Here is a 17885-nt window from a genome sequence, read left to right as displayed (position 1 = left end):
CACAAATGAACTCCCATTCACAATTGCCACAAAAAGAATAAAATACCTAGGAATACAGCTAACAAGGAAAGTGAAGGATCTCTATAAGAAGAACTACAAACCACTGCTCAAAGAAATCAGAAAGGACACAAACAAATGGAAAACATTCCATGCTCATGGACAGGAAGAATCAATACTGTGAAAACGGTCATACTGCCCAAAGCAATTTAGAGATTCAATGCTATTCCCATGAAACTACCATTTGACATTCTTCACAGAACTAGAAAAAGCTATTTTAAAATTCATATGGAACCAAAAAAAAAACTATTTTAAAATTCATATGCCCAATTAGCCAAGGAAATCCTAAGCAAAAAGAACAAAGCTAGAGGTATCACACTACCTGACTTCAAACTATACCACAGGGCTACAGTAACCAAAACAGCATGGTATTGGTACAAGAACAGACACATAGACCAATGGAAAACAATAAATAACCCAGAAATAAGACTGCACACCTACAACCATCTGATCTTTAACAAACCTGGCAAAAACAAGCAATGGGGAAAGGATTCCCTATTTAATAAATGGTGCTGGGTTTACTGGGTAGCCACATGCAGAAAATTGAAACTGAACCCCTTTCTTATACTATACACAAAAATCAACTCAAGATGGATTAAAGACTTAAATCTAAAACCCAGAACTATAAAAACCCTAGAAGAAAACCTAGGCAATACCATTAAGGACATAGACACTGGCAAAGATTTCATGATGAAGATGCCAAAAGCAACTGTAACAAAAGCAAAAGTTGACAAATCAAATCTAACTAAACTAAAAAGCTTCCATACAACAAAAGAAGCTATTAACACAGCAAAAAGACAGCCTACAGAATGGGAGATAATTTTTACAAACTATGCATCTGACAAAGGTCTAACATCCAGCATCTATAAGAAGCTTAAACAAATTTACAAAACAAAACCATTAAAAAGTGGGCAAAGGACATGAACAAACACTTCGAAAGAAGGCATACATGAAGCCAACAAGCATATGAAGAAAAGCTCAGCATCACTGATTATTAGAGAAATGCAAATCAAAACCCCAATGAGATGTCGTCTCATGCCCATCACAATGGCTACCATTAAAAAGTCAAAAAATAACAGATGCTGATGAAGTTGTGGAGAAAAAGAAATGCTTTTACATTGTTGGTGGGAGTGTAAATTAGTTCAATCATTGTGCAAGACAGTGTGGCGATTCCTGAAAGACCTAAAGACAGAAATACCATTTGACCCAGCAATCCCATTACTGGGTATAAACCCAAAGGAATACAAATCATTCTATTATAAAGAAACATGCATGCATGTGTTCATTGCCGTACTATTCACAATAGCAAAGACATGGAATCAACCTAAATGCTCAAAAATGATAGACTGGGTAAAAAAAAAAAAAACTGATACATATAAAGAAAATGTGATACATATACACCATGGAATACTATGGAACCATAAAAAAGAATAAGATCATGTCCTTTGCAGGAACATGGATGGAGCTGGAGGCCATGATCATTAGCAAATTAATGCAGAAACAGAAAAACAAATACTGCACATTCTTACTTATAAGTGGGAGCTAAATGATGAGAACACATGGACTCATAGAACAAGGCACACTGGGGTCTATTGGAGAGTGGAGGGTGGAAGGAGAGAGAGGATCCGGAAAAACAACTAATGGATGCTACGCTTAATACCTGGGTGATGAAATAATCTGTACAACTAACCCCCATAACACACATTTACCTGTGTAACAAACCTGCACATTCTGCACATATACACCTGAACTTAAAAGTTAAAAAATAAGTAAATAAATAAATGAAATATTTTAAAGAATAAAATGTATATATACACTATGCAATACTACTTAGCTATAAAAAGGAATGAAATAATGTCTTTTGCAGCAACTTGAGTGGAACTGGAGGCCATTATTCTAAGTGAAGTAACTCAGGAATGGAAAACCAAATATCATATGTTCTCACTTATTAGTGGGAGCTAAGCTATGGGTATGCAAAGGCATAAGAATGATATAATGGATTTTGGGAACTCAGGGGGAAGGGTGGGAGTGGGGTGAGGAATAAATGGCTATACATTGGGTACAGTGTACACTGCTTAGGTGATGGGTACACTATAAAGTCTCAGAAATCACCACTTAAGAACCTATCCATGTATCCCAAAAACTATTGAAGTTTTTTAAAAGTAAAGAAAATGGTGGACATCAAATCATCAAGTCATCCTTTCATAACCAGCTCTGAAATGTGAAATTGTATAAAAAGGGCTTGGGTAATCAATAATACACCATCCTTTCCCCAAACTCAAGAGTAGAGAAGATCAGTGAGCTGCATACTGCAGAAAGGTTTTAAATACCACAGCCAATAACAAAATCTTCACAGACAAGTGTAGTCAGGGTTTTTTACTTGGGGATTAAGAAGGGGATGGTGTGCTAGTGGCTAACTTGCCACAAAGAACTTTTGCTTTCTTATTTCTAACTTAGTTTTAGCCAAGTATACACGCCCTATGTAATATGAATTGGGGAAATGCTGGAAATAATTTGCATATCTATAAAAAGGAGATTGGCTGAATGAATCGTGATTTTAACCAAGTAATGGGATACGATCCAGATATTAAAACTGAAGCTACAGAAAAGCACTCATTAATATCAGTATTTGTGTATGTGTGTTTGCGTGTTCACATAGAAAGGAATTTGGAATCTGGACAATAAGCTGCTTTCTGTGGGTTTTTTTCCATTTCTGGGTTAGTAGGATTACAAATATTCTTAATGGGATTTTTTAATTCATTTTCTGCACTGAGAATATACTGATTTTCTAATAAGAAACCAATACAAGAAACTTTAATCAACAAATTATAAATTTTTTTCAGATTTGAAGTTTTGTTGTTTTTATTTTATATGTATTCATATTCCTTTAATTTCTAATTCACTTTTGTCTGTGATGTCTGCTTGATGTGACATTTTCAGATATTTATATTTGCGATAGGATCATAAAATATATGCTATTGGTAACCAATCTTTTTATTTAGTATTGCAAATATGCTTCTGGGTCAACAAATACATTACTGTATTACCAGCTTAGTGTTATTTATCTAACCAACCTCCCCTTTCGTGTGTGTGTGTGTGTGTGTGTGTGTGTGTGTGTGTGTGTGTGTGAAGCAACGAAAGCACAGACTTATGGAAACGAAGTAGCAGGAGCGGGCTCGAGTAAGCAGCTCAAGAGTGCTGGTTACAGAATTTTCTGGGGTTTAAATACCCTCTAGAGGTTTCCCATTGGTTACTTGGTTACACCCTCTATAAATGAAGATTTGGCCCACAACTAGTCTGATTGGTTGCAAGAGTCAACCAATCAGAGGCTGAAGTGAAGTTAACAAAGTTACACAGGAAGACTTGGTCCGCGACCAGCGATTGGTTATGCAAGAGGACCAATCAGAGGTACTTTCCATTTTTCATCTGTGATGCAGTGGAAAGGGGCCAACCTCCCATTTTAATGCATAATACTCACAATTGACTAAAAATGAATTCAGAAACAAAATGTCAAGTTCACACACAAAAAAATTAAAATAACTAAAAATGTTAAGTGCACAGAAAGAATGTAAAACTTCCTGAATATTATCAATAGATTTTTTAAAACAGTGATGAGAAATATTCAATTGTAACAATTTTGTTATTTTGATTATATTGTCACTGAAACCAATTTACTTTCAAAATTTTCCCAAATTGGCTGGAGCCCAATGGAAGGGAAGTTCCAGCATTTGTAGTGAGGGTAATTGTGAGTAGGAGAAAGGGAGAAGAAGGCAGCCTGGAAAATCTCTGTGGAAAGGGGAGGACAATTTATAATTTTTATTTGCTTCATCAGTCCTGAAGTAAATAAACCTTTATTTGGAGAAGAAAGAAAATCTGTAAGTTAAAAATGCAGCACTAAAATCACATTTCTTAAGAGACTTGTATCCCTCCTCATCAGATGGGTTCACATGACTTTCCTAAGATACTGAAAAGTTTTCTATGAGATTTTTGTATGTAATATCTAGAAGTCTGAATCAAAAGGTTACAAAAACTATGAATGAACAACGAAATTTAGGGGGAAAAAAAGCTTAAAATAACTTTTCAGTATACAAAGAATCATTAAATGTTGGGTAGTGACCAGTTGCTTTGCCTAGCCACTAAAACCCAAAAAGAATTTCAAGTCATAAGAGAAAAACTTCAATTCTATGTAAGAACACTAGATGTTTTTTATTTTCTGACTATAGAAATGTTCATAGGCCAAAACAGTAAAAATAATTTATAAAGCACCTTCCTGAGAGTCTTTTCCTCCCTCAGTCTGTTATGAAGATGGTAAAAAATGAAATAGATGAGCACATGTTACAACTTGGCTTCAAGAAAGGAATCAAACTAAATGTTCCTTTTCAGGTTTCTCTAATCCTACTGCTTTATGGTCTCTATTAAGAAGACCTTAATGGGAACCAATTAACTGTAAATACAGTGAGGAGTCTGGGCAATTTAACAAATGGATTACATTCACCCAGTGATTACACTCCAGCCATCAAATGATTTTCCAGCATTGCCTACTCTGAGTCACAAATACAAATTAAATTCAGATCCAACAGCCTTGAAATTTCTCATTATACATCAACTGCCATTCGTTTGTCTCTAACGATTTTTTTGTAGAAAAACAAAAAAAACTGGCATTATAGGTTGACATCACACATTTTATATTTGTATTCAAGCCAAATCGCACTAGCTTTTAAAACTCAAGTACATAACTAAATAATTATGGTGGTTTCACAAAAAAGATAATACAGGCCGGGCGCGGTGGCTCAAGCCTGTAATCCCAGCACTTTGGGAGGCCGAGACGGGCGGATCACGAGTTCAGGAGATCCAGACCATCCTGGCTAACACGGTGAAACCCTGTCTCTACTAAAATACAAAAAAAATTAGCCGGGCGAGGCGGCGGGCCCCTGTACTCCCAGCTACTCGGGAGGCTGAGGCAGGAGAATGGCGTGAACCCGGGAGGCGGGGCTTGCAGTGAGCTGAGATCCGGCCACTGCACTCCAGCCTGGGCAACACAGCCAGACTCCGTCTCAAAAAAAAAAAAAAAAAAAAAAGATAATACAATCTCCCAATTACAATACATAATTATACAAATGCCTTTCTCTAAATATAAAGTCACATGAAAATGTGTATTCTTGCTCCTTAACAGACTGATATATTAAGAAATAAAAAGAGACAGTTGAGCAACTGCCATGTAAACATTTGATAGTCTTTATTCAAGGTAGTAGAGACCTTCACAGGAGAATAAATATTCTTATCTCATTCTGAATTACATTTATTACTATCACATCTTTTTTTTTTTTTTTTTTGAGACAGAGTCTCACTCTGTCAGCCAGGCTGGAGTGCAGTGGCATGATCTTGGCTCACTGCAACCTCCATCTCTCAGGCTCGAGCAATTCTCCTGCCTCAGCCTCCCAAGTAGCTGAGATTACAGGTGTGCGCCACCACACCTAGCTAATTTTTGTATTTTTTTTTTTAGCAGAGATGGGGTTTCACCATGTTGGTCAGGCTGGTCTCAAACTCCTGACCTCAGGTGAGCTGCCTGCCTCAGCCTCCTAAAGTGCTGGGATTACAGGCATGAGCCACCATGCCTGGCCTATCACATCTATTTTTAAGTGATCATTACCTCATCAGCCTCGTATTGCTATTTTGTTTGCAAAGGTGGTACAGGGAGTAGCAGCCCAGAGCTACAGGGAGGCAGTGTCTCTGGGTGTGACTGGGGGAAAAATTAACTCAATCTAACTGTGAGGAAAATCTAAACACAGACTTCACGGACTTCTTCAATGACTAGTCAGCATAGAAGAATATGTTCAGAGAGCATGGAGGGTAAAATTAGATTTTTTCAGACAAGCTGGCACGTACAGACTTTGAGGCCACTCTACAACCATCTGTATTGTGACAGTCAAAGTTGTTTTCATTGTTAACTTGAAGTAGATGTTGTAGGTGTCCTGTTAACATCCCCTGATCCTTACTTCTTGTGAGCACACTGGACTGAATTCCAACCATTTGCAGGTTTGTCTGAGGATTTTCTTTAACCCCTTGACTTTCTGTGCCTGCAACATGATCAGCCTGAAGTGCTGATGAATTACTGTACCCCAGAAACAGACCTTACTCAGTGACTGGCAAGAGCAGGTGTATAAACACCTCTCTCTCTCCTTTTGGGTACTCAAATAAATGGTTCCCAAGTTCCTCAACAGATTTGAGCTCTAGTTGCCCACAGTAGTAAGAAATCCTTTATCCAAGAAATCCTTCATCTGCTTACTTCTCTACCCTGTCTCACTTCCCCTACTCTTTTATTCATGTTTCCTAGGATCACCTCCAGAATAAACCACTTGCACTTCGATTCTTCAATTCTTGTCTCAGGGTCTGCCTTCAGGGCAACCCAAACTAAGAGACAAGTGAAAGAAACCCAGCAAGGTTAGGGAAATAGAGGACTTTATTGATAGGTTCCTGTAAGTGCAGGAAGAGCAAAGCTGCAGCTGGGACTTGAGAAAATGGAATCTTAAGCCTGGACATTGCCACCTCTTATTGTAAGTATTGACCTCATGCTGTCAGACTGACTTCCTCCCTGGCTACAACTATGGCCACAAAACACTGCTGGGTCTCCCAGCTTCAACTTTTAACTGAGCCTCAGCTCAACACATTCTCAAGAAAGAATTCTGAATGGTTAAACTTGAATCAATAAAACACTTTTACTTTTAACATTTTGGGCTATAGGGACATGAATGCTAGAATTGTTCCACCACGTGAGGCCAAGGACACAGAATCTCCAAAGCAATGGGACTTTGGCATTGATGCTTTTTTGAGTATTCCCAATGTATAAGCCATTTAAACCATGTGCTTGAAGTAAAGGCAGGGAAGAAATATTTTCCTAAAGAGTGAGGCTGTTGCTTCCAGCCTGACAACGGGTAATATTTATTAAATCCTTGCTATGCTACAGATAGTACTATCAATCGATTGATCAATCTATTGCCATCCATCCATCCTTCCATCCATCCATTCATCCAACTATCTTCTCAATCCTCATAACAACCCTATGTTGTAGAAATTATCATTGCCGCCCCTCGCCCCCATTTCAGGTGAGGAAATTGAGGCCCAGAAAAATTAAGTAGCTTGCTCAAAGTCAAACAGGAAGGTGTAGATCCAGGATTGGGCCCAGGCAGACCAGGTCTAGAGTCTGCACTGTGTCCTGTTGGCTCCAAGGGGAAGGGACAGCCACACAGTGCACAGATGCACCCATGTCCACTGGTATCTTACTTCTCTCACTGATGAAGTTCTGGGCATTATTTACTAAATTTATGAACAAAGTACACTTTGTTATGAAAATTACAAATGAATTCAGAAGAATTAAGGTGAGGAGGGGCTGAACAGACAGAGAGGCAAATGCTTTATTGAGGAATAGATGTGGCCTTCCTGGAACCCTAGAGTACTAAAATGAAATTAGCCAATACATGTAAAATCTTCAAAATTTAACTGCCAAATGTAAGGATCCTAGAAGTACGCCTTGCAGTGAAAATGAAGGTTTTTTAATGGTTGAGTATTGCCAATGTATCAAGGTTACATAAAGTTAACATTTTAAAATCTTTATTTTGACATTTTATGATAGGCCATAAAATTGTCACAGTCTAACAGTTTATTGTCTTGTTTTTAAATGTACGTTTTAAAATCCTTTTCCAAAGAGATGCTTGAATTTCAAAATATTGGCCTTCTAACTATTGTTCTACTATTTTAGAGAAAACAATTTCTGGCACTTCAAAGGAAGGTTTTCTTGTATTAGCATTGTCTCATTGCTTCTAGGGTTGTTATGAACAGTCTGAAATGCCATGATCAAAAAATTAATAATTAAAATTAAATATAAAAATTAATAAAGTACTAATAGCTAAATGAGTTAAGAAATAAATTGAGGTAAAGGGATATATGACTGGTAAGGTCACTTGAAGTAACTCATTCACAAGAATAAGACAAATTAAATGTAGCCCTGAAAAATAACGAAAAACGTTTCTTTAATTCTTTTGCCCCTCATATGGTAATTTCGCTTTCATATTTCCCCATTGTTTGAGTCCTCTGACTTCTCCGCTCTTTCCGTTCTCTGTTTACACTCATCACATTGCTATCTTTTCTCTTCTTTCCTTCTGATTTCTTGTGACAATTTTATCTGTCAACCAGACTTCCTTCTACGCATATACTGTCATAATGTCTGAATTCGAGGAAAATATGTCTGTTTGTATAATTCTCAGTGCATAGAATACGGTACATTTATTATACAGAAAAGCAGAGCATCCACCTCAGCCCCAATGGCCTTTCCCTCAAGTTCTGCACTTCTGTGCTGGCAGGTCCCTGTTCTACCCCTACTTTCTATATTATCCTGGGGACTTGCTATGAGCCTGACGGAGACTCATTACAAGCATCATAGGGTTTTCTAACCCTTTACTCTTCTACACTTGACTGACACCATGGGTGTGTGTGTGTGTGTGTGTGTGTGTGTGCCCCCAAATTAAATTGAATTATTCTAGTGGTAAAGAACTAAGTCATCTGCTCCTGGGAAGTAAATGCTGGAATATCCACCTGAGGGACAGATGAAATGATGAACACACACATCTCTCCTTCCCTTTTCCTGGTTTCATTCCGCAGATATTTCCCCAAAAAAGCAGCACTTCCACTAAGTAACTGTCAGGCTGAGAGATATCCTGTGGCTTTACAATGCCAGGAGGAAAATTCTACGTCTTCCGGTGTCACAGCATAAAACTCAACCCAGCCAAACTACAGGTCCTGCCTTTCACCAAATATGCTGAGCCTATTCAGAATTGAACTGAAATATTTAATTTTCACAATTCAAAAAGACGCTCTGGAGATACACCAAGTTGGGAGGCACAGAGAAATAAAACACCTATTTTACAGAAGAATTAAAGGCATTGAACATGCCCTAGCAGGGGTATGGCCCTATTCTACTAGTTGCCCAGTCCACCATTATGCTGGGCCAAGCCCTGAAGTTTCTTATTGTGTCTGTTATTAATTTATTGCTTGTTATCTCTTAATGTACTCTTTAATAAACAATGGAATCTCTTTAAATATTTCTCCTTTAAAGTGAGCACTATATTAAGCTTTCTTTGTACATGGATTGGAGGGACACTGAAGGAGGAAGAGGTTTCCTGCAATTTCTGGCATGGGCCACGAGTAGGCAGTATAGGTATAGGACTAACCATTAGAGCCTATCCCAACCATAGCCCATTCTCCCTCTGCAACCCTGCAGCCTCAGCCTGGTGATCATTTTCCTGCAACCCTCTCAAAACAGAAACCAGAGCCCCTGTGTAGCCTGCACCCTCTGAAGGCCTCCTGCTTGTGCAGTTGTTGGACCCGCCCCCTCTTCTCCCCTCCCTGTGGCCCTCAAACTCTAAGAGCACCTGCGGCAGCTGGACTCCCACTATGTGCCCACACCACAAATGCTGATGCCTTGCTCCCTCACCTGCATTTCAGAGAGTTGCTCCTAGCTTGCTCAGCAGCTCCAGGACAGCTGCAGCCTGGACCACCACGCCAACTTCTCTGCTGTCTGTTGGGCTACCACACCTTTTCCAATGAAATCTGAACCCCTTCCAAGTTTGTCCTTCCTTGGTACTGTCACTCAACCCTAGAGTACCATGTAGTTTTCTTACATCTTAATCATTCTTCATGTTAAACTTCCTCTGTTTAGCTCACTGCATCATTTCCATCTCCTAGTTGGATCCAGAATGCTATACTTCATTCTAAGGAGATGTGGGGCTAATGTGCCATCCGTTAGTGTTTAAAATAGACTATTTCTTTGTTTCATATGTCTTGATTCCTGAAGCCACTTGGGGGATTATTCTTCTTTTTTAAAGAAGTATGGTGCTACATTAGTGAATATGGCCACAAATAATGTGCACCTCCTTCCATGTAGAGATAAATATATTTCACACATTTAGGCTGGCCCTTATGTGCTTCAACCAATAGAATATGGCAGAAGGGATGTTGAGTGACATCCAAGGGCAGCCCCGATTGGGCCTTGCAGCTCAGCTTTTACTTTCTTGGAATGTTACTCCACTACAGTCATGTAAATGAAAGGCCACCTGAAAAAGATCTCTAGCCAAGCATCAACAACAACTGCCTTATTAGTGAAGCCATCTTGGACCGTCCAGCCAAGCCAATAATTCAGCCAAATGCATCCACATGAGCTCAGGGGAACCAACAGAGGAATGACCAAGCAAACTTATATAAACCATTCTGGTTTTAAGCAACTAAATTTTGGGATGGATTGTTATGCATCCAATAGATAACTGAAATATACATCTTACCATCATCAAACTATTCTAATTTCTTATTCAATAAATTAATTTGTGTTAAATATATGAGGAAGCTTATTTTGACCACCCCCCTCCCACCCTCAGAAAAACATGTTAAAGTAAGACTATGTATTTCCTCCTGCATCTCTTTCCAATAGGAAATGGGAAATACTATACATAACGACTAGGTATTAAATGTTCAAAATGACAAACTACATAACTTAAATAAACATGGAGAAGGAAATCCAGTGTTTATGATTCACGTTTACTCATAAAAGTAAAGACTATAAAAGGTCAAGAGAAAAACAATATAGAGACTGAAGACAAGTGATTCTGAATTTCCAATTGATAAAAGAAGCAAGGACTTCCACTGACAGAATCAATCATCAGAGAGCTCTCTGTCCCGCGTTTTGTGATTCTGAGGAGTTCAGAACAAATCAGACTGAAAAGTGCATAATGTACAATGGCGCTATGTACCCATATTCGCCCTTTTTTATTATAACTTTTAGGTTCAGGGTACATATGCAGGTTTGTTATAGAGGTAAACTGCATGTCATGGGGGTTTGTTGCAGATTATTTTGTCACCCAGGTAGTAAGCATAATACTCAATAGGTATTTTTTTCTGATCCTCTCTCTCCTCCAACCTTTCATCCTCAAGTATATTTAGATTTTTTTAACTTTTTATTTTTAACTTTTGTAAATACATAGTAGGTGTATATGTTTATGGGGTTTATGAGATATTTTGACACAGGCATGCAATGAGTAATAATCACATCACAGTAAATGGGGTATCCATCACTTCAAGCATTGTGTTAAAACAATCTAATTATACTTTTAGTTATTGTAAAATGTACAATTAAATTTATTTTAACTATAGTCACCCTGTTGTGCTATCAAATACTAGTTCTTATTCACTAATTCTATTTTTCGTACCCATTAACCATCCCAATCCCCCCAACCCCCGCCCACTGTCCTTCCTAGCCCCTGGTAACCATCCCTCTACATTCTCTCTCCATGAGTTCAATTACTTAATTTTTAGTCCCACGAATTTTTATTCCCACACAATTTTAGTCCCATTTTTCACTTCTTTGGTTAAGTTAATTCCTAGGTATTTTACTTTATTTGTAGCTCTCGTAAATGATATTACTTTCTTGATTTCTTTTTCACATTGTGCGCAGTTGGTGCATAGAAATGCTACTGCTTTTTGTATGTTGATTTTGTATCCTGCAGTTTTACTAAATTTGTTGATCAGTTCTAATAGTTTTTTGGTGGAGTCTTTAGGTTTTTCCAAATATAAGATCAGGTTTTTCCAAATATAAGATCATATCATCTGCAAACAAGGATAACTTGACTTCTTCCTTTCCAATTTGGATGCCCTTTATTTATTTTTCTTATCTGACTGCTCTAGCTAGGACTTCCAGTACTATTTTGAATAACAATGATGAAGGTTGGCATCCCTGTCATGTTCCAGATCTTCAAGAAGAGGTTTTCAATTTTTCCCCATTCAGTATGATACTAGCTGTGGGTCTGTTGTAAATGGCTTTTATTATGTTGAGGTATCTTATTTTTGTACCCAGGTTTTTTAGGGTTTTTCATCATGAAGGGATGTAGAATTGTATCAAATGCTTTGTCAGCATCAATTGAAATGATCATATAGTTGTTGCCCTCCATTCTGTTGATATAAAGTATTACATTGATTGATTTACATATCCTTGCATATCTGGGATAAATCCCACTCGATCATGAGGAATAATCATTTTAATATGTTGTTGGATTTGGTTTGCTAGTATTTTGTTGATTTTATTTATTTATTTAGAGACAGAGTCTCACTCTGTCATGCAAACTGGAGTGCAGTGGCGCAATCTCAGCTCACTGCAACCTCCACCTCCTGGACTAAATTAATCCTCCTGCCTCAGCCTTCCAAGTAGCTGGGACTACATGTGCACACCACCATGCCTGGCTAATATTTTGCATTGTTAGTAGAGACAAGGTTTCACCATGTTGCTCAGGCTGGTCTTAAACTCCTGCACTCAAGCAATATTGGCCTGCAGTTTTCTTTTAATTTTTTTTCTTTCTTTCTTTCTTTCTTTCTTTCTTTCTTTCTTTCTTTCTTTCTTTCTTTCTTTTTCTCTTTCTCTCTCTCTCTCTCTCTCTCTCTCTCTTTCTTTCTTTCTTTCTTTCTGGAGGTGTCTTTGTCTGGTTTTTGTATCAGGGTAATACTGGCCTCACAGTGTAAGTTTGGAAGTATACCCTTTTCCTCCATTTTTTGCAATAGTGTGTATAGGATTGGTATTAGTTTTTCTTTAAATGTCTGGTAGCATTCAGCAGTGAAGGCATTTGGGTCCCAGGCTTTTCTTTACTAGGAGACTTTTCATTACAGCTTCTATCTTGTTACTTGTTATTGGTCTGTTCAGGTGTTGAGTTTCTTCATGGTTCCATCTTGGTAGGTTGTATGTGTCTACTAATTTACTCACTTCTTTTTTTTTTTTTTTTTTTTTTTGAGACGGAGTCTGGCTCTGTCACCCAGGCTGGAGTGCAGTGGCGCGATCTCGGCTCACTGCAAGCTCCGCCTCCCGGGTTTACGCCATTCTCCTGCCTCAGCCTCCCGAGTAGCTGGGACTACAGGCGCCCGCCACCTTGCCCGGCTAGTTTTTTTTTTGTATTTTTTAGTAGAGACGGGGTTTCACCGTGTTAGCCAGGATGGTCTCGATCTCCTGACCTCGTGATCCGCCCGTCTCGGCCTCCCAAAGTGCTGGGATTACAGGCTTGAGCCACCGCGCCCGGCCGTGTTTACTCACTTCTTCTAGATTTTCCAATTTATTGGCACATAGTTGTTCGAAGTAGCCACTAATGATTCTTTGAATGTCTGCAGTATCCATTGTAATGTCTCCTTTTTCATCCCTAATTTTATGTGGGTCTTCTCCCTTTTTTTCTTCATCTCTCTAAAGGTTTGTCAATTGTTTAACTTTTCCAAAAAACAACTTTTCATTTTGTTGATCTTTTGTATTGTTTTCTTCATTTTCATTGCTTTTATATCTGCTGTTTATTATTTCTTTTCTTCTACTAATTTTGGGTTTGGTTTGCTTTTGCTTTTCTAGTTCTCTCAGATGCATTATTAGGCTATTTATTTGAAGTTTTTCTTCTTTTTGGTTTAGGCACTTATAGCTACAAACTTCCCTCTTGGTACTACTTTCACTGTATCCCATAGGTTTTGGTATGTTGTGTTTCCATTATTATTTGTTTCAAAATTTTTTTCAATTTACTTCTTATTTCTTCATTGACTCACTGGTCAATCTGGAGCATACTGTATAATTTCTACGCATTAGTATAGTATCCAATATTCCTCTTGTTACTGATTTCTAGTTTTATTCTATTATGGTCAGAGAAGATGCTTGATATTATTTCAAATTTTTTTGAATGCTTTAAGACTTGTTTTGTGACCTAACATGTGGTTTATCCTTGAGAATAATTCATGTGCTGAGAAGAATGTGTATTCTGCAGCCATTGGATGAGATATTCTATAAATATACATTAGGTCCATTTGGTCTACAGTGCAGATTAAGTCCAATGATCCTTCATTGATTTTTTGTCTGGGAGATCTGTCCAATGCTATGGGTATTGAAGTCTCCAGTTATTATTGTTAATATGGTTTGGCTGTGCCCCACCCAAAATCTGAATTGTAATCCCTATAATCCCCACATGTCAAGGGAGAGACTAGGTGGAGGTCATTGAATCATGGGGGTGGTTTCCCCCAAGCTGTTCTTATGATAGTGAGTTCTCCTGAGATCGGTTTTGTGTTTGGTAGTTCCTCCTGCATTCATTCTCCTTCCCGCTGCCTTGTAAAGAAGGAGACTTGCTTCCCCTTTGTCTTCCACCATGTTTGTAAGTTTCCTGAGGGCTCCCCAGACATGCTGAACTGTAAATCAATTAAACCTCTTTCCTTTACAAGTTACCCAGTCTTGGGTAGTTCTTCATAGCGTGTGAAAACAGACTAATATAATTATATTGTTGTCCATCTTTCTTTCTTTCACTCTAATAATATTTCTTTTATATATCTGGGTGCTCCAGTATTGGGTGCATATATATTTACAATTGTTATATCCTCTTGCTGAACTGATTCCTTTATCATTATATAACGACTTTCTTTGTCTCTTCTTATAGTTTTTGTCTTGAAATATATTTTTTTCTGGTATAAGTATAGCTACATCTGCTCTTTTTTGGTTTCCATTGGCATGGAATATCTTTTTCCTTCTCTTTATTTTCAGTCTATGTGTCTTTAGAGGTGAGATGCATTTTTAATAGGCAACAGATCATTGTGTCTTATTTTTTTGTCCACTCTGCCACTCTGTCTTTTGATTGGAGAGTTTAGCCCATTTACATTCAATGTTATTATTGATAAGTAAGAACTTATTCCTGCCATTTTGTCATTTATGTTTTCTGGTTGTTTTGTGTTATTCTCTTCCATTCTTCTTTCCTATCTTCCTTTTAGTGAAGGTAATTTTCTCTTATGGTATGATTTAATTTATTACTTTTTACTTTTTGTGTATCTGTTGTATGTTTTTTGATTTGAGGTTACCATGAAACTTGCAAATACTATGTTGTAACCCATTATTTTAAACTGATGATACTGATTGCATAAACAAACAGGAAAAGAGAAAACATAAAAACTCTACACTTTGATTTTGTCCCCCCACTTTTAACTTCTTATTATTTTTCTTTATATCTTATTGTGCTATAAGATATAACAACTTGAAAAGTTGTTGTAGTTATTATTTTTTATTGATTCATCTTTTAGTCTTACTTAAGGTAAGAGTTTATACACCACAATTATAGTATTATAATATTCTTTGTTCTTCTGTGTATTTACTATTACCAGTGAGTTTTGTATGTTCAGATGATTTCTTATTCCTCATTAATGCCCTTTCATTTCTGATTGAAGAACCCCCTTTAGCATTTCTTGTAGGACAGGTCTGATGTTGATGAAATCCCTTAGCTTTTGTTTGTCTGGAAAAGTCTTTATTTCTCCTTCATGTTTGAAAGATATTTTCACCAGATATACTATTCTGGGGTAAATTTTTTTCCTTTAGCACTTTCAATATGTCATGCCACTGTCTTCTGGCCTGTAAGGCTTCCACTGAAAAGTCTGCTGCCAGATGTACTGAGCTCCACTGCATGTTATTTGTTTCTTCTCTCTTGCTGCTAGTGAGATCCTTTCTTTATCCCTGATCTTTGGGAGTTTGATTATTGAATACCTTGAGGTAGTCTTCTTTAGGTTAAATCTGCCTAGTGTTCTATAACCTCCTATACATGCACAATATAATCTATACATTTAAACAAGTACTATCCTTTCAAACTTTAGACGAATAGGACATAACAATCACTATTATCTAGTGAGTGCTTACCATATGCCAGCCAGGCACTGTTCCTAGCACCAGACATGTATCACCTCATTTAATCTCACAACAATCCTAGGACATGGGCACTATTATTATCCCCAGGTTGCAGATGAGGAAACTAAGGCACAGAAAAATTCAATCATTTAAAACTCTCAATAGCAGATCTAGAATTTAAACCCAGGTCATCTGATTCCGGAGCTTGTAGTCTTAATAATGACCTTATTCTGTCAATACTATGGTCTGTTTCAAATTATGCTTTTTTTTTTTTTTTTTTTGAAAATCCTTTAATATGGTCTTATTCCAATTATGCTTATTTTTGAAAATCCCTGCCCAAATCTCACATTGTTATCCCCAGTGTTGAAGGTGGGGCCTAGTAGAAAGTGGTTGGATCATGGGGGTGGATTTCTCCTGAATGGTTTAATACCATCCCCTTAGTGCTGTTGTTCTGACAGTGAGTGGGTTCTCATGAGATCTGGTTGTTTAAAAGTGTGTGGCACTTCTTCACTTCCTCTCTCCTGCTCCTGCTCTGGCCATGTGATGTGCCTGCTCCCCCTTCACCTTCCACTGTGAATGTAAGTTTCCTGGGGCCTCCCCAGAAGACAAGAAGATACCAGCATCATGCTTCCTGTGCAGCCTGCAGAACCACGAGCCAGTTAAACCTCTTTTCTTTATAAATTACCCAGTCTCAGGTATTTCTTTAGAGCAATCCAAGAATGACCTAATACATCTCTTTTTTGAAACTTCCCTCAGGGCCACTTTATTGGTCACTGAAGAATACATATTTCTATAATATATAATCTTTCCACATTTTATTTTGTTAAAACGTTAACATCCTACTTGATCTCATTTACTCACTGTTCTAGTAATCGTGTAATATATAAAGATAAAATAGCAAAGAGAAAAAAATAAAACAAAATAGACCCTGCCATCAAGGTATTTACTATCTCAAATGAAAAGCCTTCAGGCTTTATTAGGGTAAAAATCAGAACAGCTCAAAGATATATTAGAACCCAATAAAAATATACACTAATTTTTATCATATTATTATGAAAAAAGACTTGTTTTCACTTCAATGATTCAAAGTATTTCTTAAGATTCTGCTAGTCGACTCCTCTAGGTCCTGGGGAAACAGTGGTGAACAAAGGTGACACAAGTCCTGTGCTCACAGAGCTTGTGTGTAGTGGAGAGACACACTATAAGCCAATTCAAGTACAATATAAGGTCACATAGAGGCAAGGGCTATGAAAACGTAAAGCAGGATACAGGGATAGAATCTGAAGGGAGGTTGCTGTTTGGGGCAAGTGACCATGGAAGTCCTCTCTACATAAGTGGCATTTAAGCAAAGAGCAGAATGAAGTAAAGAAGTAAGTTCTGCAGCTGTCTCTGAAGGAAGAGCATTCCAAGGAGGAGCATTTTGGAGATCTGAAGGAACAGAAAGAAGGGAAAGGATTGGGAATTTAAAGTGTGTTACAACAAAAAGAAACAATTTGCTTTGTAATATGTTATTTCCAGTAATGTTTATAATCATGCAAGTACTGGATCATTCATGTAGCAAATATTACTTGTGAGTTTTAAAGTACCAGACTTAGGACTGCTGGGGATTGTAATGAACAAAATCATCATTGCTAATCACAAAATCAACAAGAACTTCAATTGTGTGAAGGAAAAGTACATGGAGTGTGTAGATCAGAGGAAATACACCTTGTCTAAGGGGGTTCAGCTGAAGGCAGGTAAGAATTAACCAGATGACAAGTGGAAAAGAGTATTCCAGGCAAAGGGAGCTGCATGTGCAAAGGTCCTGTGGTCAGAGGGAGCCCAGATGAAACAGCTAGGAATTGTTAAAGTTTGGTTTGTGGTAAAGCTGAAGAACTTAGCAGAGGCCAGAGAATGCAAGGTTGTCTACTTGTGGCCATAGTGAGGGCTTGGTCTTTGCACGAGCAGCTGGAAGTCACTTAAGTGTTTTAAGTCACTTAAAATTCTCAAAATTTTGAGTGTATTATAGCTTTCTTAAGAATTCTATCAACTTTATATATCAAAAAATAAAAATATATTTTTTTTAAATTTAAGAAGTGCAGTTAGTAGACATACTTCACTTTGTCTCTACTTAACCAGG

At 37.6% G+C, this 17885-nt stretch overlaps 1 protein-coding gene across 19 annotated transcripts in view; it reads right to left on the bottom strand.

Annotated features, from left to right (window-relative positions):
• LOC105488951 (NIMA related kinase 10) overlaps nucleotides 1–17885 on the bottom strand; it is a 271931-nt gene that overhangs the window by 134819 nt on the left and 119227 nt on the right. The window contains exon 25 of one of the 19 annotated variants that reach the window (XM_071090803.1): nucleotides 12933–17194. The exons of the other annotated variants lie outside the window; for them this stretch is intronic. Coding sequence (XP_070946904.1) covers nucleotide 17194 — 1 coding nt within the window. The 3' untranslated portion in view covers nucleotides 12933–17193. Of the gene's footprint in view, nucleotides 1–12932; nucleotides 17195–17885 lie in introns of those variants that run through there. 19 annotated transcript variants of the gene reach the window in all.

The sequence above is a fragment of the Macaca nemestrina genome, chromosome 2 (genome assembly GCF_043159975.1).
Source record: "Macaca nemestrina isolate mMacNem1 chromosome 2, mMacNem.hap1, whole genome shotgun sequence".
NCBI classification, from domain to species: Eukaryota; Metazoa; Chordata; class Mammalia; order Primates; family Cercopithecidae; genus Macaca; species Macaca nemestrina.
The sequence above is the reverse complement of the archived record's forward strand: the minus strand, read 5'-3'. Positions and strand labels throughout refer to the sequence as shown.